Source organism: Pelmatolapia mariae, linkage group LG18, assembly GCF_036321145.2.
Source record: "Pelmatolapia mariae isolate MD_Pm_ZW linkage group LG18, Pm_UMD_F_2, whole genome shotgun sequence".
NCBI classification, from domain to species: domain Eukaryota; kingdom Metazoa; phylum Chordata; class Actinopteri; order Cichliformes; family Cichlidae; genus Pelmatolapia; species Pelmatolapia mariae.
Genome location: NC_086243.1, coordinates 12,592,017 through 12,619,820, shown reverse-complemented (window position 1 = coordinate 12,619,820; position 27,804 = coordinate 12,592,017). Strand labels below are relative to the sequence as shown.

At 41.0% G+C, this 27,804-nt stretch overlaps 2 protein-coding genes across 2 annotated transcripts; both read right to left on the bottom strand.

Moving 5' to 3' along the window:
- Window positions 1–153: 153 nt before the first annotated feature.
- LOC134617606 (AP-2 complex subunit mu-A-like) lies at window positions 154–11,357 on the bottom strand. Its single transcript, XM_063462907.2, has 13 exons — window positions 11,211–11,357; window positions 9,637–9,758; window positions 4,681–4,946; window positions 4,354–4,436; window positions 4,055–4,060; window positions 3,802–3,937; window positions 3,180–3,324; window positions 2,962–2,979; window positions 2,324–2,443; window positions 2,005–2,140; window positions 1,737–1,834; window positions 1,469–1,580; window positions 154–1,236 (listed from the first exon to the last, which is right to left on the bottom strand). Exons 2-13 carry the CDS (start codon window positions 9,708–9,710, stop codon window positions 1,102–1,104), a joined length of 1,329 nt encoding a protein of 442 aa, XP_063318977.1. The 5' UTR covers window positions 9,711–9,758; window positions 11,211–11,357; the 3' UTR covers window positions 154–1,101.
- A 751-nt stretch (window positions 11,358–12,108) lies between these two features.
- Window positions 12,109–25,831, bottom strand: LOC134616824 (segment polarity protein dishevelled homolog DVL-3-like). The gene is made up of 15 exons (XM_063461839.1): window positions 25,243–25,831; window positions 23,731–23,800; window positions 21,626–21,741; window positions 20,906–21,018; window positions 20,575–20,710; window positions 18,506–18,596; window positions 18,293–18,362; window positions 18,038–18,177; window positions 17,225–17,301; window positions 17,075–17,142; window positions 16,819–16,968; window positions 15,474–15,605; window positions 14,871–15,038; window positions 14,548–14,751; window positions 12,109–13,305 (listed from the first exon to the last, which is right to left on the bottom strand). The coding sequence occupies exons 1-15, from the start codon at window positions 25,401–25,403 to the stop codon at window positions 12,947–12,949; spliced, it is 2,055 nt and encodes a 684-aa protein (XP_063317909.1). The 5' UTR covers window positions 25,404–25,831; the 3' UTR covers window positions 12,109–12,946.
- Window positions 25,832–27,804: the final 1,973 nt, after the last annotated feature.

The following is a 27,804-nucleotide window of genomic DNA, read 5'->3' as shown; positions in this document are numbered from 1 at the left end:
ATAACCTGCATTAAAAAACCAAACCTGCTCCTGTTACAAAATCTGCTGTTCCCACAAAGAAGCCCATCCTTATTTCAAACAATGAGAAAAGGAAACTGGTACAATAGAATTCAGACAGCCTAAAATAACATCAAATGAAAACAAACAGGTGGGTTTGGTTACAGAGTCAGATTTAATTGGACAGAACGGTCACCAGGGCTACAAACATGAAGAAGCAGACAGGTGCAAAGCAAACGCCAGGGGGAGACCTCACCTCACTGCAAACACGTCTAGGGCCTCGTCTTTGAATCCCAAAGAAAACCAAGTGTGCCAAAGGTAAATTTAGGTGTGAATTTGGGTCACGACTTGCTTATCATGATGATGGTCAAGCTTAAAAACTGTCTGGAATGTTCCCTTATGTTTTAACTTCACTGACTGAATGCCAGGGGGAAAAAAAGTGAGGGAGAAGTAGTGGAAAAATACCAGGGAAATCTATCAAAAAAAAAAGAAAGGCTTGCACATCATCATTTCTGCTCTGCCTGCTTTTGAGATCCGAATGAGCACTCCTGAAAACACGGATCACATATCAGTCAATTCATTCAAAAGGGTAGATTCTACTGAGAGACGTTTGTATACAGGAACTACATCAGGATTCATTTTAAACCACAACAGCTACTAATCATCTTAGCAGGGATAACTTGAAGATGTGGGACTTCTAAATAAGTGTAGAGTAGATAGTGGAACAATAACACTGAATAAACACAACGGGGGGGAAGGAGGGGGGACCCTTCAAGCCTCTAGTCCGCTCCCCCGGACACTCCCGCATCACTCGTCTTTTTCTTTCAGACACCGGCTGGTTCATGTTTACTCATCACAACGAGATATATACGATACAATGGTTCACATTTTGCATATATCTGTGCATTATAACATATTTACTTTTTTTTCTTTGACAATGTAAATTTCAATCTTCAACACCTAGTTAGGGAGAGGTGGGAGGGGGTGAGAGAGAAGTGATAAGGGCTGAGGGAGGAAAAGGAAGGGGGAAAAAAAAAATTCTTAACAGGATAGATGGGAGGGGAAGTGGTGAGTTTGCTGCCTGGCGGGGGGGAGGGTACAACTTTAGCAGCGGGTTTCATAGATTCCAGAGCGGCCGATGTACCGCACCCATTTGATGACATCGTGGTCACTGTAATTGAGCTTGGACTCAAACACCTTCAAGTAGCGCACCTTCAGGCCGGATGGCGCAAAAGGAACCTGCAGGGACAAGGGAGGAATGTTACAAACGTGCCAGAACATGCAAGGTGTAGGTCGCGGGTTCTTGCAACAGGAAGTGTATTTATGTGGAAATAGTAAGCAGGATGTGATTTGCATGGAAGATAGTAGAATTTAATCCAAAGTCCATTTTTATGGCTAGCAGCTCTATAATAAGGTCCACTTAGCATTCAGAAAAGTAAGGCTCATGTGCCACTCCAATGAGCAATCTCACCTCAAAGTTCATAGAGATGGGAGGCCTGGCCCATTTCTTCTTATCGTTGGTCGGCAGAAGCTCAATCTCAGCACTGATCTGAGACTCCTTCATCCCAGCCATCCGTTTGATCCTAAACAAGCACAGAGAAAGATGTGAGACATTGCATTTTCACTCCAAAAAAGAGGGAAAAAAGGAAAAGCAAAGATATGAGGTTGTTAATCATCAACTTTTCAGAGAACATAAAAGCAAATTTGCTTTTCCCATGTGCAGCAAAGTTGATACTCACTTCCAGACAATGGCGTTCTCACTGGCCTTGTACTTGGCTTTTCCTTTCATACAAATCACCTGCACACCGCTAGTGTTGAGGGGTGTTGGGATACGCACCTGAGGAGCGATGATAAAACAATAAATAATTAGAGCAGGTAAACTTTTGACCCATAACTGCACATTTTCTCTGATTTAAGTTCTTAGAATTTAAAACGTATTTTCTTAACACCTTCTGCATTTCTGAGTAAAACGCTACATGTTGAGAGTAACATGAAAAAACAGCTGACCTCAATCTTCTGAGCCAGCAGTGATGGTTTAAAGTTGGACTTGATGACCACTTTCACCTCCAGTTTGGTGCGGCCCACCTCCCTGACTAGAGGAATAACTCGGAACGGCAGGATGATGTCCTTTGTAGTGCGATATCTGCAAGAAATAGCATGAGAAGAAACGGTGTAAATTAGTAAAGCAGAAACAAGCCTAGTCAGTGTCTTCAGTGTTCATCCATGCCAATTAATGATGCTTTTAATGTCATTAGAGCCAAACAATTTCTCATGACTTCACGATAAATAAAAAGCTAAAAAAGAAAGAAAATTTTCATCTACTGACCTCATAAGCTCATACTCTCCATCAGGGGGGATGAAGCTGATGCTACGCTCAGAGTCAAACTTACTGAGGCGCACACACTGGTGGAAGGTGCAGTCATCGATGGCTATGGACTGCTTCCCACTACCAGGAAAGAAAACACATCAGACACCACATGAGATGAAAGAACAGTCCACCTGTTTATTACTAAAAAAAGTACAGGAAAAACAAAAAAGGTACAATGTCCCAGTCTCCAAAAGCTAAAACTACAACTTTCCCTCAATTAAGGTTTATCATACGACTACATAAAGGGACACAACTGCTTAGTACCAAGACATGTGCACCTGGTTGAGGTTAATGTCATTATTCTGCACTTAAAACAAATCACAGTCACTGTTAGGTGTTTGGGTAAAGGATTAGATGTCAAGCAGGTAGGTGTGGGTGCAAAAAAACAAACAAACAATTCTACCAAAAGAGGGAAAGCAACCACCAGGCAGCACACTCAAAAGTTAAAGACGTGTTCTGTTTGTATTGACTGTGTGGGGAGCAACAGTGCATGAGATGTACAAATTCTTAATTTGCTAAAGGGCTGAGATGAGACGGGAGCTGGTGTGAGTGTGCGTTGAGGTGGCAGAGGGTGAGGACACTTGTCAGTACAGTACCTTCCTCCCCCTAAATCACTGAGGTACAGCACATAGAAAAGAAAGAGAGGGAAAGAAAGAGATGCATCCAAAGGAAAGAAAAACGAAAAAGAAATTGTAAACCCTGTGTCGTTGCAAGCAAGACAATATTAACACAGACAAGCATAACTTAGGGCTTTTAAAACTTGGACAATGACATTTCCTGTTGTGGTTTTAAAAATAAAATGCATATCACTCACCTCTTCCCTGCATCATCAGAAGCTCCTCCCTTGCCCTGCTTGTCGATGACGATCTTGTCGTTCATGCCAAATTTGCACTCGGGCATTCCACTCAGGTAGCTCTTCATCACGACTCGGCCGGACACGTGAGCACTCAGGACCTGCCCTGTATGGGAATTCTTATGTTAGGCAAAGACGTCACATGAAGCTCAAACTGTTTTATTTGTGGGATCTAATGCTGCTCAATATTAAACTCTTACTTAGAAATTTATGTCTCAAGTATGAAAACAAGTAGCAGTGTTATCACAAGTTTAGAGTTTATCACTTTCAAAATAAAATACATGCATTTCCAAGACAACAGTAAAACTTCTAAACATGTTTTCTGAGTAATTGTTGTAAACATAAGGACCCATGTTTTGGAAATTTGTAACTGAGACACCCATAATCATCTCAATCATGAGTTGCAACTGTAAACGTTAATACCTACTGCTGCTGGGGAAAAATGTCTGATACGAGACAAGAAGACAAAAACAAAAATCTGCTTTATTATTTTGAATTTGCATGATTTGAACGATAAATTTACAGAAAAACAGTGCACACTTTATTTTCATTGCCACTTTTTCTAAAGGCGCCATAAACACACCTTGTGGTGACATAAGCAGGTTAACGCTTTCCAGTACGTCCAGGAAGAGCTCATTGCGGCGATACTTGATGCCCTCGCGACGCCAGCCAATCTGCCCCGTCACCTGGCTGGTGATCTGAGACTGCTCCTCTTTTGTCTGAGAAACAGGGAGGGAAAATGTATCACTACTAACAAAAGTCAAAAGGGGATCATCAGCTCAGATTATCAACAAGGATCAACACATGGATAAAATGCATTTTCAGTATGCCGTTACCTGGTGCTGAAGTGTCCAAAGGTTGCAGTTGAGGGAAAACAATGAGACAAAAACAAAACAAACAAACAAAAAGAAGAAAATTATTTACATTTTAAAGCAGTGGTCAGCAAGTTTAATTTTATACATTTTATTTTAGTATCATGACACTGACTAACTGCTAACCCTCTATTTATTTTTCCTACATGACAAGTGGATATGCACTTTTTCATTTCTAGTGTTTCATATTGTGACACCGACAGTCTGGGAAATGGAGAGTGTACCCTTGTTCTGTCAGAGAGGGAGCATTCATTTATACTGACCTGTCCCTTAATGCCCTGCTGGGTTATGAAGGTCTTCAGCGCCCCAGTCTCTGAGTTCTGGGGGTAGCCAAAGTCCAGGATCTCTGTATGAACAAACACAAACACATAGCTTGTTGGGTAAGAGGGGAAAACTAGGACATGTAGGGCCAAACACAACCTGTTGACTCTGCATTGACTTTAACCTGGACACAAACATAGTGAACAGACTAAAGCACTGACCTCTTTTCCCAAAAATAAAACTATTTACACTCTACCATAATAGAAAAAAATATGTATATATTAGGAAAATTTAACTGATCTCTCACACGAGCGCTTGTCATCACCTACCATCCAGCAGCTCATAGATGAGCACAAAGTTGTTCTTGATGTTCTCCTCGCTGATCTTGCCGAAGTAGGCGGTCATGACGTCACACATTTTGTAAAGGAACTCAAACACCATGGCGGCGTTGACATTTTGCTTGGTGACGGCTGCCAACCAGATGTTGGAGCGCTTCACGTGGAAGAAGCTGGTGCGGGCAATATTGGTTACCGGCGATCGAACCTGCTGCCTGGCGTGGATCACGTTCACGCGGAACGCATCCACAGCATTACGCCTAAGACGCAAGGATGAAAGATAGAAAGAGGAGAGGAAGTTGAGATAATTGTTTACAACAGTGTGACATCATGTGAAAGTACTCCTGCAGTTTAACTACAAGTTAAGCTCTGCCCAGACTCATAACAAACAACTTCTTAATACCTCAGGAACATATATATTCATTGAATAGAGTACCAGTTACCACAAACACATTCAACCAACAGAAAGGGGCCATGTTAAGTTGGTGTTGTTTTGTGTAAAGTGGGATAATTACCATGAAGAGACAACTGAGACATCAACGCAACAATGTCATAATTAACTCAACTTTATAGGAACAAAAAAAAAAACCTAACTAAATCACACAGCTAATCTTGCACAATCTGATCTTTGTTTTAATGTCTTTTTATTTAGGCAGAGAAAAAAAAAAAAAAGAGCAAAATAATCTGAATTGCTTTCTACACAAAGTATACTGTAGCTTATTGCCGAAACTCAACCATGATTAACATGGATTTATAGATGACAGGGCTCTGTATGAGGGATGCAGCAAGTTCTGACAAGAATTGGTAAATCCCACTGTCCCGGGAACATCTTCAGGGCCTTTTCCAGCCACGATCTCCCACCTTTACAAACCCCAAAATAAGTAGATAAGTGAGTATCTCCTAACCAGGTAACATTGCAAATAAGCCTTTCAAACACTGATGTTCTACTTTTCTACTGTACAACAGCATGAAGGTTGGTTGATTTGAGTATATTTGCATATCCCCAAATAAAAAGCTGAACGCTAATGATGCCCAGCGCTGCGGTTAAGAGCTGCCTGTCAAATACAGGCCATGTAAAAATAAATGAATGATAACTAAACGCAATCTTGTCTTGTTGCTGCTGCATATACAAGCAAATGTTTCACTTAAACAACAAAAAAACGTTCTAAATGCGGAAGGGTTATAAGAAATGCGAGCATGTACTGTGGCATACTGACGCGGCATGTCGGAGAAATTCTAAGTCTGCAATTGTAGAGCTTATTGATGTAGATGCTTTAAAAAAAAAAAGTAAAAGAGTAAAAAGAGTAAAAAGGTTTGTTGCCTAATGTTAATTTTGCCTCATGACTTATTTCATGTTTAATAAGCAAAGCTGTGACAGCATGAGTGCAGTGGGTAGCAGGTTTAATCATCATCTGTGTGTTAACACAAATACGTGTGTTCAGAGCAATAGCCTACTATTTGACAAAAACAACCATGTACAGAAACTCCAGTCACTACTCACTTCCATAACCACAGTGTAATGTAATAACTACTGGGGCAAACAGGAACACATGAGAACAATGCATTGTATTTTAGCATGACAGTTGCACTGAACAAACAGAGGGAGTTAGGCCTGTGTTTGGCAGTCTTATTTCTGCTGTCTTATGCATTTGAAGTACATAAATGCCCCATCCACTGTTTGAGGAAATAAAATGGGGAGGACTACTTTTGCAATTCAAATGTAGCGAATTCCAATTACATCAACTGTCAATTCACCCAGATCACAGTGTATTGAACAGCAGCTATATCACAGTTAACTAGACATTTCACCTTATTAGATCAGCTTCAGATTTAAATCATTCCATCTATTAAAATTTATACACAAAAATCATTGTTAAAATCATATGTTCAATTTATCTGAAGGGAAGAAAAAACAATAATTAGGGCAAAGGATCAGAGGACCATCTAACCATGCTCAGACTACATGCTTAGGCATCAGCAGAACTGACTGTGAGCAAGACTATTCACTGAAGTGGCCAAGTTCTCTGGCTATGACTGATTTGCTGTTATATTTCAGTATATGGTGGTTTATTTACCACTGTAATGGCATGACGGGTGACTCATGCTTGGAGAAAGTATTGGGAATCTGACTGTGGAGTCAATGGGCATGCACTTTAGGGGATTATGGGGTCATTGATTGGTGGCCATGAGAAGGAGAGGTCATGCTTTAGAGGCTCGAGCATCTCTTACCTATTCCTACAGGGGCCAAGATGAACAGATGGAGGAAAATGGTGATACAGAGGATAGAGAGGAGACACGAATGAAGTAAAAGGACACGAGAGACAAAAATGCACAAGAGACATTTTCGTGCATCATGTAGACAGAGTGAGTAACATGGTGGTATTATGATGCCATCACTATAGCTGAATATGTTGGGAAAAGGTCAGCAGTATCATACTGCTCCTTAATCTAGTGCTTTACAACACAAGAGCATGGCAAGTGAAAGATTATTTATGCCACTGCATTACCGAATTGTTATTTCAAGAAAATCAAGTTGCATGACAGCTTCAACTAAAAACTCAGTTCATAATGTAGCTGTCAAAACAACAATACTGAGCAAAGCACCATGTCTGGTTTACCCTGCATTCTGCAACAGTGAGGATCACCAATAGCAACCGATGCTGATGAGCTCACACATCAAAGATAAAGGACCAAATGTGCAAGCAAGAACATGACATTAGAATTTTCTCTGGCCTTTTTTCCCCCGGTAAGCGTAATACGAAGTCAATACCTTTCCTAATTCACTGCCATTCTGTAGGACACACAGCGCTGCGTTTCAGAAAGCACAACAAGCAGCTGTGTTTGTGCTACAGCTGACAAGGAAGGAGCAACCATGAAAACTAAAGAAAACTATTACTTTACTGATCCTGCTAAAAACAGCACAGAATGAATATACAGATCTCTGCATGACACTGCATGTAGCCAACTCAGACCATTAAGTGGTGTCTGAGTGGCTCAGCTTTTCGAGGCAACAGGTCATACTGAACAGTTCTGCAATGCAGCACACTGCTTGCTATTCAACCTATTTTCTCCCCAACTGTGTTTGTGGTGTCACCATGCCTTCAATAATTAGATTAAATGTTAAAAAAGGTCAAAAATGTATCTCTTCACCCGAAAACAGGAGATTACGAGTGTATCAGTTCATACACTTATCCCTCTACAGCTTGTCAACCTTCACTGTGTAAATCTACAAGGGCCTGATCTGCCAGTCCTGGAAAAGAGCCTACTTGCACTTCAAAACAGTCAATGAATGTGAATACACAGAATTTAATAGGCAAATTTAGCTATGTTCATTGGTGACTCTTTCTCAGTGTAACTCTGTAGAGCTAAATATGATACTACAAGCACTCAGCCAAGTCATACCAGACATTAAACAGCTCTTAGTACAAAATATATGTCATCCCAGGTGGCCCGGTGTGAGAACTGAGCGTGTATTTGTCCACCAAAGTGCCGCATGCTGCCTGATGGATGAAGAGCATCACCCAGGCATTGCTACCGAAATCAAACAGAGTAGGACAGCGAAAACACATTTCAAGCAGACCATCTCCTGCTGTGTTACAAATATGAGATGAGGCAACTGTGGCTGCCTGACATAATTTTACATGTATTATCTAGGGTGTTTAAATGGAGAAGAAGAAGAAGGAGATGCGGCCAAATCTTCTGGCTACCAAGCAGAGCCCTTACATGGCACATTTGAAACCACGTAGGCAACCTGACACCTTCATGGACATTATTACAACGTGGCGAGTATACTGTCAAAGGTTTCTCTTTACAACTGGATTAAAACTGCTGTGTTAGGATAAGTTATGGTCTTCCAATAACATAAAAGTTGCTTTGTAAAGGCTTTCACATGGAAAAAACTTTTTTTTTTCTTTTTCTTTTTTTTTTTTAAAGCTGGTGTACATGTTCCACTCCTAATATGACAATCAAACTTACTTTCTGTGATTTTACAGAGAGTAAGTTTGAGGAGGGAGAACATGAACTCACAAATGAGCTGTGCAGCAGTAACAGATCTGATCTGATATGCCTAGAGTCACACTTTATGTCTGTATAACAGATTTCCACAAAATTTGCAAAATACATTTCGAATTGGGACTCCATGTTAGGATTAATTAAGGATTTTTAAGCAATCTACAGCATGAATTTCTTCATGGCTTTTGTTTTCCTAACATGTGCTAGATTTAACTGACCTTATGTATTGTTATAAGCAGTGAACATTTCAGTTCAGCATACATCAGATATTATGCATTCGGTTTAAGACATTTCCTGACCCCAAGGAGTAACCTTCTGTTTGATTGAAGACTTTCAAGTTAAAATATGTGATCACTGACTAGTAAATGAATGTCTACAGGATATTAAGCAATCTTTATGGGGAGGAAAAGAAGGCATCATCTCTGTGTCTTTCTGCCATATGGTAAGAATTAATAACTTGTGTCTTCAAGGGAGAGTCGACACTGAATCAATTTGGAAGAGCTTTTCACTCAGCTGCACTTAATCTTTTAAACACAAGGTGTGGTTGGATAAGCTTGAGTGAACCAAATGATTACCTCAGACAATATGGAAAAAGAATAACTTTTTTCCCCCTCAATTGTTCTTTTCTGTATTTAGTCACTTATAAACCAAGTCCGTAATAAATATTTTTGTATCCATATATACATTTGATTATTTAAAAAAAAAAAATTGTACTACACAGAGGCAGTAACACTACTCTAAATTTACTCCTGGTGCAGGTTTGTATTTGGTCAACAACAGGAAAGACACGTGTGAACTTAGCCAAGAGGAGACATAATCCTCTCTCATCCTGGATCAACTGCAGGCTCTCCACCCACACTGCATCAGGACCTTCTCTGTGATCTGGAGTGTCTCAAGATCTGGGAACATTAGAGCGGGGTTTCTCTCAATTGAACATACCCTATGTCATCTCGGTAAACTCGGGAGATGAGGACCTCCCCCTTGTGGTTGTAGATGAACAGTCCTCCAATCATTGTGGCTGCTCTTCAATCCCAACCTGCCATGGTGAAACCAAAGCCCTCCTGAGAAAAGACAGAAATGAAGACAGGATATGTGGGAAGGAAAAGGAGGAAGAGAAGTAGAGAAGTGAAAGCAGCAAAAAAAAAAAGTGAGGGAGTAAGCAATAGTACAGAGAGGCATTTGTCCCTCACATCCGCTTTTTCTGTCCTTCTCACTCTCTCACACACACACACACACACACACACACACTAAAGCCAGATGGATACATCCTGCAGCTGCACCACTGTGGTGACTCATTTTTCTGTAAGACACGCACACATGCATACATTATTTACTCCGTACAGGCTAAAAACCACTGCAACTACTCTCACCACATACAGTTCCCCGTTTTCTTCTAAAGTAAATAAGATTATTAACGAGAGATTAGCAGCTACCAATCTGACGCCGGATGCCACCAGACAGCCAGCTAAAAATCTGATGGCCTAACTAAAGTGTCGTCTTACTGGCATGTGTTGTCCGAATCGGGTTATATTCTAAAATTAAAACATATCATCAAAAATATTCTAAAGACATTTTTGTCGTTTGGTATTTAATTCTTGCAGAAATGTGCCCTCCTTAAAGAATGAAGATTCTGGAAAACAGAGAATGAAGGACATGCCTGACATTCCTCGAAGATAGAATCCAGACAATTTACACACACACACACACACAACAGCATTCAGAGGAAAACCACCGCACAGATATAAGCCCGCAAGTGAGAAAATATCTCCTCGTTAAAGCACCGCCGAGTCGTGAGAGAATAAACCTCGCACAGAAGCAGAGGGCTTTAATCGCCCATTTATCGGCGAAGTCAAGATGTCTGCTCACTCGGGCCATTTCCTAACGTTCATACATTTTTCATATTTTTCATTTTTTTTCCCTCGACCACCGCGCGGCCGGTTAGCTACCATTTTTTTTTTTGTCTTAAATATTATTAAGTGGCTTGACTGTGGTTAGAGGCTTGACCTTCAACTAAGATCGAAGTGATGGAGAATACACCGAGTGAGATATAAGCTAGCCAATTTAGCTCACGATAGCGGGCTAGCTGGCGGTGATATTCAGCGAACCGGAGTCGAGCCGTGCAGAATTTTAAATGGACTTCCGGTCAAAAGAAAACCAGTCAATTTGACGAGACCTTAAAGAGAACCATTAACTATCACCGACAACTTACGAGTTAGCCATGCAAATATACATCACGGGTTATTCAACAATGTTGGGTAATATATAACGTAATAAGAGATATTAACAAGGGGGCCCTTGCTTGCTTTTAATTTGAAGGAAAAAACGAGTCCTTTCCGTTATCAGTCTAGTTACTGCTAATGGATTGACGTTAGCTAGCGCCGCGGCGGCTAATGTTGCTACGTTAGCATCGCTCACGAATGAAACCGTTTCACCGGCTTTCCGTAAAGGTTTCCGGACTACAGTTACCCTAATTAACGAAAAAACTGCAGTCCTTTCGTCTTTAGTGACCTTACCCTAGTTCTCTCAAGAACGCCACCAGTCTTTTGCCTCCCCGTTCGGCCTCGGATAGCTTATGTCAGGATCCAGTAGGTTCCCAGTTCACACGCCCGCTAATTCCGCTCCTTCCTCCTGGTCCTCTGATAGCTGTCAGCTGACCCGCCGTCCTTACGCACAGCCGTTCCGCCGTGACAGGAAAAGGCGCGGCTGGAAAGATGTGTAAACCGCACCCAGGCCTCGATACGATAAGCAACATGGGTTACTGGCCAGTTATTTCAGTTATTCCGTAAAACATTTCACGTTTTACGGAAGATAATGGTTATGTTTAATAACCGGAAAGTGGGCTAGAATCCCTTATACAATAGACTTGAATTGCGCTGACATGTATTTGTACTTGTTAAACATCGACAATTTCTCATTGGCTCCAGGAAGTTTAAGAAGAAAAAAAAACACTATTGCATTTTGTTTATTTTTTCCATGGTGGTAGTATGGGTGGTCTTGTTTTACCCTGTCCTGCAGAGTCAACTTCAATTTTATTTTCCAAGCTGAACCGAATCGCCTCTCAACAGGAGTTTCCGCCTCAAACCACAGGGAACATTTTGCATAGAGTTGTTCAGTCTGGGGCAAGTCCAAATGTACACAGGCTGAACGTTTGCACACTCCCACAGCACTCCCGCCCCACTCTCACTCACTCACTCACTCACTCACACACACACTCACACACACACACACACATCTGTACAGCAGACTGCCCAACCTTCACATTCCTGCGCCTGGACGGTTTGCAGTCCACTGCTTTTAAATGCAAATATAACCTCAGGTACCATAGAAGGGAAAAAAAAAATAAACTCACTAGGTTTCAGTTTTTGGTTTTGCAGAAAGGTATACACAAGCAAACAAAACAGAAGCACCAGATTTAAGTCATAAAACTATATTTATAAATAAAAAGACATTTTCCTTGATAAAAAGAGTAGTGTGAAAGTCATGGTAAGAAATTTTTTTCCACTATACATTATCACAAGACAGTCTGAAGATTTGCTGGTTAGCAGATGAAAATGTAGTTGTGCCGTATAAAAACGACTCTGGAAACTGGATGCTCATGTTAAGCATTAAAAAGAAACTAGTTGTGACCAGCTACAAATATAATAAAACAAATGCATTCTCAAAGTATGGACTGTAATTCTCTTGCACTACATACATTTCTTTCTTTCTTTCTCTCTTAAGTCAAGCAAATACTTTAAAAGTCTGAATAAGGTTAACAGTTAGTGTTCATTTCAGCTTCTTTCAGTCATTCTTTTTTTCTTGTTAGAGGTCAGCAAGTGGGGGGAAAAAAAAAACAAAAACAGGAAGAGGGAAGAGGCTTCAGTCTCTCTCAGTTTTGACGTGGACAGGGGTGGGGGAGGACAGAGAACATTAGATAAGGAACCCAGAGGAGGGGAGGGAAGAGTGAAAAGAAGAACAAATGAAAAACATCCATGTGGAAAAGCACTGAGTCATCTTCCCCAGCTGACCATTTCCACTGCCTCCCTCCCTTCTTCTGCTCTTTGTCCTCGCTAAAACTCTTCCCCACCGTGGAGCGGAAACTGAGAAAGGCGCTTTGGTTCCATCTGGAGCAGGGTGGGGGGTGTTTCTTCACTGAAGAAAGTATGACCACTACAACTACTAAGAAAAAGTACAAGAGAGGAGGAGCATTTTCTCTCAGCATACACAACAGGGTGGTTCCATTTCTGCCTTTAGGTCTCTATAATCGGTGTCACATCACATCGACAAAGAATTCTCCGGCGTTGCCCACCGCCATGCGCAGAGACTGCCGTGACGCAGTGAGCTCAGGGGGCACCGAGGCAAGCTCTCTGCCTGGTGGGGCACCAGGTGCAGCTGTAGAAAGATGTGGTGGCTGAGGGGGCAGGCCAGGGGGGCCGTACACAAGACCAGGCCCATAGGCTATAGAGTGGGAGTTGGCACTGCGGTGGCTCACAGAGCTGCGGATGCTTCGTTCACTAGGGGGAGCCACTGAGCGCTCACTTGGCGCCCGGTGGCTCCTGATGTCTGATTCGCTGCCACTGCCGCCGGATTTTCGGCCCTCATTCTTGCTACAGTTAGAACCGCTGCTCCCTGTGAACAGAAAAAAAGAGCAAAATTATTATGCAAGTGAGATGTATGTTTAAGAAAATAAAAATAAAAATCACATCTTTTTCTAATTGGGTGCCAATGACATGATGAAGGCAGCGCTGACCCAGTTTGCAGGAGACTCTTGGGAGAGCTGCATGACTAATGCTGACATAGTCTTGGAGCATTCAGGCCAAACAGCTTAGCTATTCCTGAAGGCAGTCACAGGTCTTTATTTTATTATCCCACTCAGACTGCTTAATTTTAGGGCAAGTTCCTGAGAGTGATTAATTTAAACCAAAACAGCTCATCTAATTAAAAAGAAACTTGATGTGGAGGACGTTTGGTCCAATGCATGTAATCAAATCCAAAAACAAAGGAAAGTATTCATGTCAGTTTAATTTTGTGTCTACTAAAGAGCGCGAGAGAGAGGTATAGGATGTTACCCTATCTTAGCACAAACACTGGAAGCATGGGGGAAAAAAATCTCTTCTCCACCAGAAATATTAAAGCAAACCCAAACCTCAACACTTTGTCTTTTACATTCTGCATCCTGCTAGTTTGTGCACTACTCACCCGTGCATTTAAATTAAATGAGTACAGAGCATCTAAGATGTTGTCTCAGTGGGCCCAGCTGTTGTTGGTTAGTAAATATCTCCAGTGTGTAAGGAAACTGCACCTTAAACCACAATGTCTGCTTTTCTAGTTCCACACACATTAAACACAGAAACCCCAACATCTGAAGACTTTGGGGGTGATGGAAAGAGTCCTTTTTCACTACTCACAGAGCTAGGCTGTGTCCTTCAAGTTTTTGAAGTCAGCTTATTAAAACATACACTGTTCCTATAGGTGAATTCAAAGTGTGGTGGTAAAACTCCACACCTTTTCTCATCTCATACTGCTCAACAGCGTAAACTAAATGTAAAACACCGCAGAGATGTTGTAATATCACTTAATATATCCCTTTCACACAGAATCTGTCTACAGGCTTATAAAGTCTTTCAGTACACTCTTTCACAAAAAAGCAGCTATAGCAAGCCCTAATGAACCTCAGCAGCAATGGCTGGTTACCCTCTTGTGAGCTCTGCATCTTTGTAGAAGCATAGTTGTTAAAGGTTTTAGGGAAACTGTGTGCTACTGACATGAATTTTGATTTTTCTTTGAGGAGAAACTGCAAAAATTAACATTGTAATTTTATATGAAGTGCTTGAAATTTATCTGTTGAGGACTTATTTAAACTGCACTAACCACTGTGCTGGCTCCCTGCGCTGCCAGCTCCTGGTCCACCATGGAAGGGCTGCGGCAGATCGTAAGGGTGCGGAATAGGGAACTGGTAGGGCAGGGCCATGGGCCAAGGGGCTGACCCAGGATGGGGCAGAGGGGGGAGGGTGTCCTGATCTGAGGCACCACCGCTGGATCCATCATGATCATGCAGAGACAAGTGGGTCATGTCTGAGGGAAAGAGAAGACGACTCCGTTAGATTTTCAAGTCGCATCCCACTTAAACTTTGGTGAAACTTGCTGTTACTGCTCACGCTCTAAGCAGATCAGTGAGCTCAAAGTCCACTTACTGCCACAGAGGTCTCCAAAGACATAGTAGCACTGTTCAGAGAAGGTGATCTTATTGACTGTGTGTCGGATGTACCCAGCCTTCAGCAAATTGCTGGCATATTTACGAGCTTCACGGCGATCTGTGAATCCTTCCACATGATGGAAGAGCCAGTCCACCACATCAGAACCTGAAGCACATGTTTTAGAAATCAAATCGTGAGGCTACAGCTTCACTGATCATATTTAAAACTTTTTTGGCAACTTTACATAAATCTGATGGTGGTTAATTAATCTATACTTCAATTTAACATTGATTTTTGTTTTCAAAGTTGAGCTCTGCTAACCTGGTAATACACCTTGGTATAATAAAGGCAACTCGAGCTCATGCTGAATGTTTCTCAGTTGTTGGAATTTAAACTTTTTTTTTTCCAAAATGTAAAAAAAGGTAAAAAAAACCCCCAAAAAACACAAAACAACTGAATTAATCGAAGCAGTATTTAGGTATTGCTTTGGCATCAGTGAAACACTCAATCTAAAAGCTGAGAAGATCTGTGTATGTGTGCGTGAATACTAGTGAGAGTAATTTTCAAAAAGCCCAGTCAAGCTCGCTTTGACAGACGTACCAATAAAGGCATTAGCGATGGTTATCTTGAGCCACATCCTGTCTCGCACCTCCAGACCTGACTCTGGGCAGGCCATTGCCTTAGCAACCGTTGCCATGTCACTGTGGATCGAGAGGTGGAAGTCATCGAATCCTAGGAAAGATGACATGAGCAAGTTAACATGTGGGTGGTGTTAAATCTTTTAAATCAGAAATTGAAACATTTTGGTTTGAGGACAAAGAGGTCCGGCTCCATCAAGTATAAAACTGTTGAGCCACGTTGTGTTTTGTTTCCAAAACATTTAAAATTAAAGAACTACTGAGTGCTGTTTTCTGGGGTTAAAGAAAAAAAAATGTTGGCCTGTTTCGGAATTTGCCTCAAATAATATTTGGTTTCCTGCGGTCTCGGCTGTTATTTGACCCCGTTCTGTTCTAATCGTGAATCAAGACTGGATTTGACTGGATCTTTGTTTGAAGTGGACTGCAACTGACTTGGATTTGATAAATCCCCCAGATGAGCCAGACCACAGTGAATTACATGTCCTCCCAAGAACACTAATGTATCTTACATATCATCTCACTGAGTTTCAGTCCATTCTCAGACCAGCTATCATGACTAAGCATCACAGTGTCCCTTCTCATCTGCCTCCATTTCAATAGGCTTTTCATTTCTTCTTTAAAAAAAAAAAAAATTCCCTTCACAATACATTGTGGATATGTAATAAGATAAAGGGCATTCATATTTTCTATCAAGTGAATTATAGACATGTAACTAATAGGTAAAAGGCAAGTTAAACAATGTTTCAAGAGAAAAGAGAAAATTTTTCCCCCGAAAGAAAAGGCATCGCAAAACTTCCAAAGATTAAAGGAGACACGAAAGTTGTGAGTTATGGCTCTATTTGGACACGAGTTACTGAGCAGATGGTAGCTGAGGCTGAACACAGCAAAAGCTGGAACAGATAATAGTCACAGGAATGTAGTGAGAGGGAAGGGCCGCACTTAACACGGAGACTTACTAACAGAGGTTTGGTGGTCACAGGGAGGGAGAGCTGAATGTTCCAAGCGGTATGACAAACCTGGAGTTTTTTCTTCCTCAAATGCTCAAATTTATTTATTTTTAACAAGTAGGCTATAAAGAGGTACCAGGAAACAAAGGACAAAACTAAAAAAAGAGGAACAAAAGAGTAAAAAGAGGTACATTAAAAACTCAAAAGGTGGTACAGTTTAAATGTGGAGACCATGTGGTGACACAAAGAAAATGAACTAAAAACTGTGACTAAGAGTTAATGAAGGATGAAAGTTGCTTTGGATAAAAGTGCACTGATGACAAGCTCCAACGGGCAGCTTCGGGGGGTGATGTGACTCACGTTCAGTCTCAGGGATCGAGCTGCTGATTGAGGAGCTGGTGGAGGTGACTGTGCTCATGGAAGGGCTCATGCCATATGGAGGGTACACCCCAGTCATGGCTGCCGTGTGAGACACCCATGCGGCGGGGTCGATAGGCCGGATTGGCTCACCTGTTAAAAAGAGGGAAGCTGAAATTAATGAGGTTATTACAAAATCTTTCAAGTAAAAATTAAAAAATGTGTCATTGCGTATAGTTATTGCAGAACAACCACTCACTCCTGGGCAGAGCAAAGCAGCTCCGAGGGTTTGGGTCCCAGCACTTTGCAACTGTCAGAGTAATGGGGCTGGTAAAAAAGACACATAGACAGTTAATTATTGGTCTTTTTGCACTCCTGTGTTATAGATGCTGCTTTTGCATTCGCTTACCCCGGCTTGTGCACTATGTCTCTTAGTACTCGAACAGCATCATCATTGCTCATGTTCTCGAAGTTTATATCGTTCACCTAGATCAATAAAAACAGAAAAATATCCCAATGAGATGCCAAGTTAGATGTACCACATGTGGAACTAATACTTTAAAGGAAGAGCTCAGATAGTTCAGAGGCAAAGAGACTGAGCTGGTTTGGACATGTGAAGTGAGGTAGTGGGTATATTTAGAGCAGGATGCTGAAGACAGAGCTGCTGTGGATGTAAGAGAGGAAATACAGGTGGATGGGATCACAAAAGAGGATACAGTGGACAGGAAGGAATTCTTCAGTGTGCTTGAAAGATATATAAAGAGAGATAAAGCAATATGGCATTAAGAAGTAGCCCCAGAACTACATTTTTTCCCTATAAACAGAAATATAAAAATTTCACAGCCCCACAGCGATTCCAGTTCTACTGCAGAAAGACATCAATATGGGGTCCCAAATAAGCAATTTTCCTGGGAAGTATTTTTTTACAGTATGATAAGATTGAATTAAAATCAAATTGGCAAAAAGGAGAATGTGTATAAGAAGAGTAAAAACACTACGAATGATGTCAAGCGATGACATTACAGCCAATTGCATCTGTGACACATGCATAAGAACAGAAACCCTAGACATCATTCATTTCAGTAAAAGTGCTGGTCACAGTTACAACGTGTACATCCACTCACACTATGCTTGTCTAAATTCCAGATATTCAACTGTAAACTGTTTTCATTTTGTGTGCATCACTCACCTACTTAAGACACAAACACAGCTTAATACACACCTGCAGCAGCATATCCCCGGGCTCTATGCGTCCGTCTGCAGCCACAGCTCCTCCCTTCATGATGGAGCCGATGTAGATTCCTCCATCACCTCTCTCATTACTCTGACCCACAATACTGATGCCCAAGAAGTTATACTTTTCTGTGAGGTGGGGAGGAACAGAGTATATTCAAAGAAATGAAGTAAGTAATGAAGTTTACTTCATATGCTTGCTGAACAAACATCTAACTCCTGTGTGTGTGCGCAAATCACCTACCCATGTTGAGAGTCACAGTGATGATGTTCAGCGACATGGTGGAGTCTGTGATGCTGCTGAATGACGAAGACTGAAGAATGAAATAACAAGAAACAAGAATTATGAGGGATGCAAAAAAATACATTAAGAGCAGAATCATGACTTATAACATGGAAGATAATTTTAGGTAAGTTTGGTTGATTTATTGTCCTTTACATCTAAGAGTGTTCTCACCCTGTCCATATTGGAAGCCTTGGGTTTCCTTCGCCGGCGTCGATGTCGTCTCATTAGACGAGAAGAGCTCTGCTCAGTGGAGCTGCTAAACCTGAAGAGGAGGAAAAAAAAACATGATTTAAGATGAAATAAATAATAACTAAATAACAGATGCAGATCAAATTGTCTCATGGGAGTCTTTGAAAGTAGCCACGATCTAATCTTTGAAGTTTCTGGATACAAAATACTTATTAGCAAATATCTAATTTTTTTTACATACTAATCTTCACCAGCGTACTAATATTTAGTTATAATATTGCTGCAACAATTGAGACTCTGATGTCCATCCGTTTATGACCACAGTGTACCCATTTCCAACAGGAAAGTGTGCCGATGCCACAAACCTTAAATCATCTTAAACTGGTTTCTTGAACATGGTCATGGGTTCAATGTACTTAAATGATCTCAACAGTCACCAAATCTCAATCCAACAGAGCCCCTTTGGGATGCGGTGGAATGGAAGATTCATATCATGCGCAGTCGACAAATCTGCAGCATCTGTGTGATGCAACATGAGCCACTATTGCTGAGGAATGTTTCCAGCACTGTGCTGAATCTTTTGAATCTGTGCCACAAAAAAATAAAGGTAGTTCTAAAGGTGGGCAAGAGTCCAAATGGGTAGTAGCAAGGTATACCTAACAAAGTGGCCAACAAGTGTATGTGCTTCAGACACAAAGAATACTTCCTATGCTCCTATACATTACTTATAGTCATGCTGCCTCACAGAAATTTGTTTCTATGAACATGAATAAACAGATAGCTTCATCGTGACCATTTCAAGTTTGTTACCAGGGCTAAAATACTCCAGTCTATAGTAAGAATAAATAACCCACTGCTGTTTAATTTTACCATATAAATTTAGTAATCAAAAGCTAACCATACTACTACCTACTTAAAAGAAAGGCATTTGCAAAACTGCTGAAGCCTCACTGATCCATATGTACTGGTCTTGTCCCAGTCTTGTTTAGTTCTGGACAGAGGTTTTCTATAACCTTTCCAGGATTCTCAGTGTGACGCTGGCCCCTGACCCCCTTCTTACTTTTTTTGGCATCAGTGGGAATGAGATGCCTCTACCGGCCTCTAAAAGACAGGCGCTATCATTCTGTTCCCTGTTGGCCAGGAGGGCAATTCTACTGAGGTGGCGGGGACGCTGCACCTCCCACTAACAAACAGTGGTTATATGACCTCATGTCTAAAACTGGAAAGAATAAGACACTCCAAAACTCTACTAGGAAATTTCAAAACATGTGCGGTTCTTTCCTTGATGCATTTCAAAATCTATAAGAATTTTTCAGGTGCATCCACTTTTGTCTGTGTGCAACTCCCTCATGTCAGGTGAACAGGTCTAGGGCAGTGACCTGGGTGGGAATCAATGGGATTATTTTGCAGGGACTATGTTATCTGGGGGACATATTTTATTTATTTATTTTTAAAAAGTTCTTTATTTTACCCTTCTTTTTTTTTTTTTTTTTTTAAATACCTTAAGTGTATGGGCTAATTGTCCCAAATGTACAAATCATCTGTAATCCTTCTATTCTCAGAACCTTTGTTTATATGCACAAAGGAAAAACAAAAGACATTGTTTAAAAGGAAGCCATTTGAAAGCCAGAAGGAAAACAGTTCCACAAGTCAGAATGAGCTTTAACTATAAGACAGCATCAAACTACATTTGAAGGTTACAACATAATCAAGAAAAAAAAACAAAACAAAACAAAAAACCCTGATTTCTTTCTGCGTCAGAACCCCCCCAAATACGTAAGAGGTTTTTAATCCAGCTCTTTTGAAGCTGATTAAACGGGAAAAACATCCCGTCAGATGCCTAAAGACTGAGACCAGCAGAGTCTCTGCAGTGGGCTGCAAGGATTACCGCTGGAGCAGAACCCTGAGGTTACCACAAAAACCAGCACACAATTAGACAGTACTAATCTTTGCCATAAACCATCAACTATAACTCCACATGCATTCCTGAAGCCAAATGCATTTCTTCTTTTTGCAAGAAACCAGCTCAACAGCTATATAACACATCTGACCTGCTGGTTGCATCATCATCATCTGAATCAAAGCAGGAAGTGGACTCCAGCTCGCTGCTCATGAAGGACGAGCAGCTGTCGTACTCGGCGCCTCCGCGTCCCATACCCCGCGATGAGTACCCGTTCTGCCTCCCACCTGCAGCAGGTTTTTAAATGAAAAACTTAAGCTAGAAAAATAAAACAATCAAAGGATACTGCATGTCTAAAGTCAATCACACTACACTTACTTTCTACCAACAAGATAACCGTTATTCATAAGTTGTGAAATACATGGAAACAACACTGATAGGTGCAATGAAAAACAAGAATAAGCAGCAGGTTTCTTTCTGACCATGGTCATTAGTGTGTTTCCGTCGCGGCCTCTCCCTCTCTCTCCTCTGAGACACCATGGAGCCGGTCTCTGTGTCATTGTCCAGGCTGTCCCGACCACTTGCTGCTTTCCCACTTCAGACAAGAGAGCGAGCGTTAAAGAGAGACAGAGTTACAAAACATCATGATCAGGGCATTCGAGCTTATTCAGCAGCCACTAAAACTAATGTTTATATTAAAAGAGCTTTATAAGAATCAAATTGTTGGCTACTCTGGTTCACTGTGGTTAAGAGAGCGATCTGTACCTGAATATTTGGAAAGAATTGCAGATGTTGTGTTGATGGATTTTCAGTGTGGTGATAAAAAGAGTCTCTTTTTTTTTTAAACACTTTACTTGCAGACATAGCATATTTCTTTAGATAGAAATATTAAAAAACAAAACAAAAAAAACAACTAGTAACCAGGGGCTTAAGTATGATAATAATAGCCTATGGATAAATGACTGCAAGAATTAAGCTAGATTTTCTTTCCTCCAGGGCAGTCACAAGATATCACACTTTTTTTTTTTTTAATTTAATTTGCTCTTTCCTGTTACTGTTCTTATTAGGCAACACAGAAGAACTCATTCAAGACACTCAAAAACACACAGACACACACTAAGCACAATATCTTTCATTCTCATTCACAGTAAAACAAAATATAAAGTATCAAAGTCCACAAAGTCTCGTTTGAGTTCACTGACTGGTAGGAAGGGGGTCTCGAGTCTCCAATGCCCCCGGTCCTCTCCAGAGGTGGTGTCGGCTCTAAACTATCCGCCACCGAGCCTGCGTCCGTGTGCGCACCATCTCCAGAGACCAACTGTCAACAGACAAAGAGTTGGGTCATTCAGGGGGATGAGTATCTTTTAGAGAGAAGAATTTACAGAAAGACACAGAACGAGTGAGCAGCAGACCTTCATTCACATCCACATTCAAAGGCTATACACGGTGTGTCATGTTTTACTCTAACTTCCTAAAAGTATGACACAAACATTTCAAAATCTCCTGCAGAAAGGGACTACAGTCTCTTGCTAAAATTCAGACTTAATCTGCCTCCTACTAGTTTCCTACTGAGAGAGCAAAGCTCTACAAAAGCAGCTGTGAATTCAGCGAGTTGAAAAAGAGCCCAAGCCAAGACTTGTGGTTTGTGTACCTGACAGTGTTGCCTAAGTTACCAAATTGTAGGGGAAAAAATTGTCTCCAACAGACCATAACTAATGTTTTCTCAGAAATTAAATTACCGGTATGCATTTATTTCCACTTTTACCACATTCTAGTGTTCGTTAGCTTGAGACAACAAAACAATATAACTTAAATCCTGCTGTGGTTTTTGTGGAATCTTGGAAGTCATCCATATCAGAAATGAAGCGTGTATTTGCATGCAAAAACAAGTTTCAACGATGACATGAGACCAGTGTGAAACTGTAGCCATCAATAGCAACCTGTGGTGCTGAAAAAGTTCAGATTCAGCAGCTGCTGACCTCAATCTTAAGGATCCAATGTAAAAACAATATTTAAAAAAAAAAAAATCAGGTTCAATTTCATTGTACACACAGCCATTATGCACTTGAGAAATCTCTTTCATTCAGAGCATGTTTATTAGAAATCAAGCTGTGACATCTAAACTTTTAAATTAAAATACAGCAACAAAGTGAGTGTCAAGATGTTGGAAAGATAAATATGTTGTGCTGAAACAGGGCATCAGTATATCAAATCAAATCACCTGTACTGTCATAATAATTCAGCTATGTGGCAAGATAGCTAAAATTAAAGTCTTCTGCTCTTAATCACAATCACAAGAGTCTACTTTGGTGTGCACTAAAGGGAGCCACAGAACAGGAGACACAGGGTGCTGGCTTGTTGTGATGAAATGATGTGCAGCGAGCCAGGCCTCTGGACCCCAGAGAATAATCAATCAGATCACTGAAACAACAGACGAACAGCGGAGACAAACAAATGGACATACTCTAACAGAAATAACATTTGACTGTACGTGGAACATTGCAACAACCCTCAAGAGATAACAAACACTTTGGAGCAAACACACACAAAGGGGAACTGGCTTTTAAACACATTAAACTAAACCTCCGCGCAGTCTAATGAAAACGACCACAACAAAGAGACGCATTAGGACGAGCACGCTGGAATATACGCTCCAGAATTGAGCAATAACGCCATGTTGATGATGCTCGAATAATTAAAACCACACTGTAGAAATTAAGCGAGTGCTTTAGCCTTTCACATCACGACACAGAGCAGTCTTTCTCTCTGCTTTATTCTCTCCTCCCTGTGAGATTCAATCTTCTTGTTAGATGACCTGCAGTGAGGCCCTTTGTTATGGAGTATTTTCCGGTTATCCTGTGATTTCACTTGCTCTTAATCCAATTTCAATGTCGAGAAGAGAGGAAGGGAGCCCGTGCACGAGCGCCAGATGTCTCGAGTGTTGTGGAGACAGGAGTATTATTGCTTAGAGGCTTTAAATAAGAAATTGCATGCAAGTACATGTATGTGCTACATGTGCCAACTAACCCGTGTGCTTAAAAAACCTGATATTTTACAGTGAAAAAGACAAGGTTTAGGAAAAGCAGTGTATGTATACTGCTCTGAGGATCGTTATGTGATAATGATATTATCACACAGATGTGCAGTGCCTCCCCCTACGCTTGAGCATGACTGGGGTAAGTGCCCAACAGATGGGAATCATTGTTACACATTCATGTACGCCACTTAACCACACAAGTTATCGCACACAAGCAAACAGCAAAAAATAAATAAATAAATTTTATTGCAGCATGTATTTTGGACCTACCCATGACACCACACGTCCATTGAAGCAGGGCAGCTTAGCATTGTCATCAGATATTTCTTCCTTTACCACCCTGTAAAGAGAACAAGGCTTTGTTTCAGTCAAACATTACCAACACAAAAGCACTCCCTGGGCAATAAAACATGAGGGTGCATTTAGAGGAAGTGGAGCTGGACAATATATTCCACCAAGCAGGACAGACACTGACAACTGGGGACAGTTGTACACATTAAGAATCAATGACAATGTTCAATATAACCAAATGTTTGAGACTACTGGCACACGCACAGAAAACTAGTCAAAAGATGGCTCACTTGTCCATTTCATATATAGAAGTAAGCCTTAATGCGTTACAGACTGGTGCAAATACATTAACAAAAGGCATGTGTAAATGTAACCATGTGAATTTCGTGCAAACCCTCCCATTCATTCAGTCCTGCTTGCAAGGATCAGATGGCAGGCAGATCTTAACAACACCTTGTTACACAATGAAGAGGACAAATAAGGCATGTATTTAACAAGCGCCTGAGAGTATTGGAGATGTCAAGATTAGCTGGGTCTTTGACAGGGAGAACACTGATGGTCAGTGAGGCTTTCCTGGTAAAGATCACAGGCTCCAAACCAGTCTAACAAGTTCCTAAAACACCATCAGTCTAGACTTTAAGGCTTCAACAGTTAATTTAGTGCATGCACCTCCACTCTTGAAACAACACAAATAGCTGCGGATCCTTTCAAAACTCGTCCTTCCTATCTAGGTTGTTGCCCCACCCTTGTTTGAGTTTAGCCAGAAAAACTTTGGCAACCTGGCTCGAGTTTAAAAAAAAAAAAAAGTACATTTCTCCCTTTTATTTAACTCTGAAGAAGGTAAAGTGTGGAGGATCATAAAACGTCTACTTTTCTGGCCATGTTTTAACACAAAGGGACACGCTCATAAAGCTGCCAGAGTGATGAACAGGGCATTCCTGTGTCCAACTTTGCATTCCTTAGGCTAATAGACAACAACAGCAGGGGCCTTCTGGTCTCACTCACTCACCAAGTGTCCGGTTAGATCCATTCATTAGCCTGCTAGCATAAGCGTTTCATACATTAGGCAGCAACTGACAGCTGTAACGTCAGTAACTAGTTAGTAACAGTATTCTGAATTGCTCCTTGTTTCATTTAGTCTTCGATAAGTTTAAATGCGATTAAAGGCTTTCTCTTAGTGTTCATGAAACTGGAAATGACCAAACTTGGTAAGACAGTACAGCATAAGCTAAGCACGAGCAATGTAAACAAACGGGGTCGGGACGCTGAACAGACCTGCTAACGATGCGACCTGGACGCTAGCAGCTAACAAAGGAACGGCAAAGCAAACGGCTAGCTGATGACTGAAAGACAGGTAACCTTAGAAGTGATGACAAGCCAGCTCCACGAGGTAACAAATATGTTACAGTTAATCTGACTGGACTGAGGTTAAGCAGACTCGGGTTGCTATGCCGATTCCACGTTAAACACAATGAACCTTTTAACAGTTACCCGAAGTCATCGTCCATAGATTTGAAGAAGAATTTGTAATTTGGTTTCTTGAGGACATTTTTGAAATCTGCCAGCGTGACTTTGTCCGCCGGCACCGACAGTTTCACCAGATATGGTGTCTCCTGGTCGTCGAGGTGGTAGATAATTTTGGTCTCCCCCATCTCGGACTGCGGCTAAGGCAAGGCAGACTGGTTGCATCAAGCCAAGGGCCTGGCAGGCTCCCTCTCGGGCCCCGACTCCCCGTGGCGCTGGCGGCTGCGGCTTTGCCGTGGTCCACCCGGCTCTCTCTGGCTGACCGACCCGTTCCGTAGTGTCCGGTTCTGCCTTTTTTTCCCCCTTTCTTTTTTCTTCACGGCAGCTTGCTAACGTTACGCCTGACTCTCTATTACAAAAACACCTTGCTGTTCCACAAAGCGTCCAAACACCGCCCCAGGACTGAATTGGTTTAGTTTCCGTTTGTGTAAAACGTACAATATATCACAAAAACCTTAAAAATACGTGAGGAAAAACAGTTTCAAAGCGGCGCAAAAATAAACAATCTCAGAAGGGTCCGTACTCCCTTCTCGCTAGCTGCTCGGCTTTACTTTGTTGCACACGAAACTGCATAAAATCGTCCAAGCCTGTCTCGGAGGAGCGCCCTCCGCAGGTGAGGAGGAGAGTGACAGCTTTTCGAGGACAGCTGGGGCACTTTAACTGCTCCCATACGGCTCTGGCAAGGCCATTAAACGGCCTTTAAGCAGTTTTGAAGCCCCACAGACCCACAATTATATGATGGTATACTTACACAGAGCTTCAATATGTTTATACTCAAAAGTTTCCAATTTTACAGCTGAAACCCTTAGATGGATTGCAAAGAATAAGAACATCGTTGTCAGTCATCATTTTACTCTCTTAGAATTTGGATCTTAATCACTCTGAAATTAAAAATTTCAGACACGAAAGACAAATGGAAAATTCCCCTTTGCATTTTAAATCTGGAAGGAGGGGGTTGGGGGGTGCACGAATGTAGGTCCTCCCATCATACAGCAGAGAATTGGTATGGAGGGAGAAGTTTTGAAATCAAACGACTCCTTCCACATTTTTATTTGTGTATGAATTTTGCTGACCCCTTGTTATTGCTATCATAGCACCACTCAAACTGAGAAGAAGTCCAATCAGAGTGATTGAAAGGCAGTAATATTTCAATGTTGTTATCAAGATTATTTGTTTTTCCCACATCAGCAGGTCAAATAACTTAATTTATGACTGTGGATCATGGTTAACCTTCTTCGGTTTATTATATGGTCATTGTTCACACTTTAGACAGGTTTTATAGCACATGAACTTGTAGACAGGTGTTACCGACATTAATGCCGGTTATGCTGTATTTAAGCACAAAGCTGTAATTAATGTGGTTAGTAACATCTGTGTTTACCTGCTATTCCAGATAAAAATGTGTCTTATTACTTTGAGGGGTGCAGTGAAATTTTACACACAAACACATCTACACTTTTAGATAGCATACATCTGACTGAAGGATAACATACTTTTATAGTACTTTCTTTACAGATACATTTGCATTTTGATAGAACAAATGCTGTAAATTACATCTTTATTAATGTAACCGTCAAAATATTCCACCTTTACTTTTGCTACTTATCAAAATGTCATAAATAACAAAGCAAGATATCAAGTATCAAACACTGCCTTTTAAAAACTGAATGGTGGCTAAGCTGTCATCCCTGCTGGACAACATCTCCCACCCCATGCATGAGACTGTGACAGCACTGAGCAGCTCCTTCAGTGGGAGACTGCGGCACCCACGGTGTGGGACGGAGAGATTTCGCAGGTCTTTCCTCCCCACTGCTGTCAGACTCCACAACAAAGACTTTAACTGATCAAACACACACATCCACAAATGTGCAATAACACAAATGTGCAATAATCTTTCTGGCACCGTTGTATTTTTCACTCTGTTGTATATAGCATTTGTATTCTATTTTTATCCTATTGTATATTTTATTCTACTGTATATAGTATTCTATTTTTATTCTATTCTGTACAGTTGTGTACTGTATTTATTCTTATTTTATTTTATTCTAATTGTCCTTCATAACTTTTGCACTGTCCACTTCCTGCTGTGACAAAACAAATTTCCCACGTGTGGGACTAATAAAGGTCATCTTATCTTATCTTATCTTATGATGAACGCAGAAAAGCACAATGTGGAAAGCTGACTTTTCTGGCATAAAAATGGCAAACACACTGTCAATGCAGTTAAAGCAACATGACAGTTTAAAAAGTCTGAAGCTACAGTTAAAGTACTATAAGATAAAAGTACTCTTTATGGGGAATAAATGATATCTTTTCATACTAATATTGCACCTTGTGCACGTGGAGCAAGATTTAACTGCTTTCTGAGATGCTAGTTATTGTGTCAATACTCAGAAAACAACCTAAAAGAATGCACCTAAGTGCACTGCAGTAAAAGTGTTTTTGTTTTTTAACATGTTTACGAGCATAAAGTCGTTTAACCTGTCCAGAACAGTTAGATGCACAAAGGGCCTTTCTCATACAGAGAGT

Coding starts and splice junctions, on each gene's coding strand:
- LOC134617606 (XM_063462907.2), bottom strand. CDS start 9,710: ATGATTGGAGGACTGTTCATCTACAACCACAAGGGGGAGGTCCTCATC. Junction 2,141..2,323: donor GGAGAGTATGAGCTTATGAG/GTCAGTAGATGA, acceptor TATTTCTTGCAG/ATATCGCACTACAAAGGACA. Junction 1,835..2,004: donor TGCTGGCTCAGAAGATTGAG/GTCAGCTGTTTT, acceptor ATCGCTCCTCAG/GTGCGTATCCCAACACCCCT.
- LOC134616824 (XM_063461839.1), bottom strand. CDS start 25,403: ATGGGGGAGACCAAAATTATCTACCACCTCGACGACCAGGAGACACCA. Junction 20,711..20,905: donor GAAACACACTAATGACCATG/GTCAGAAAGAAA, acceptor AACCTGCTGCAG/GTGGGAGGCAGAACGGGTAC. Junction 18,178..18,292: donor CACTGTGACTCTCAACATGG/GTAGGTGATTTG, acceptor CCCACCTCACAG/AAAAGTATAACTTCTTGGGC.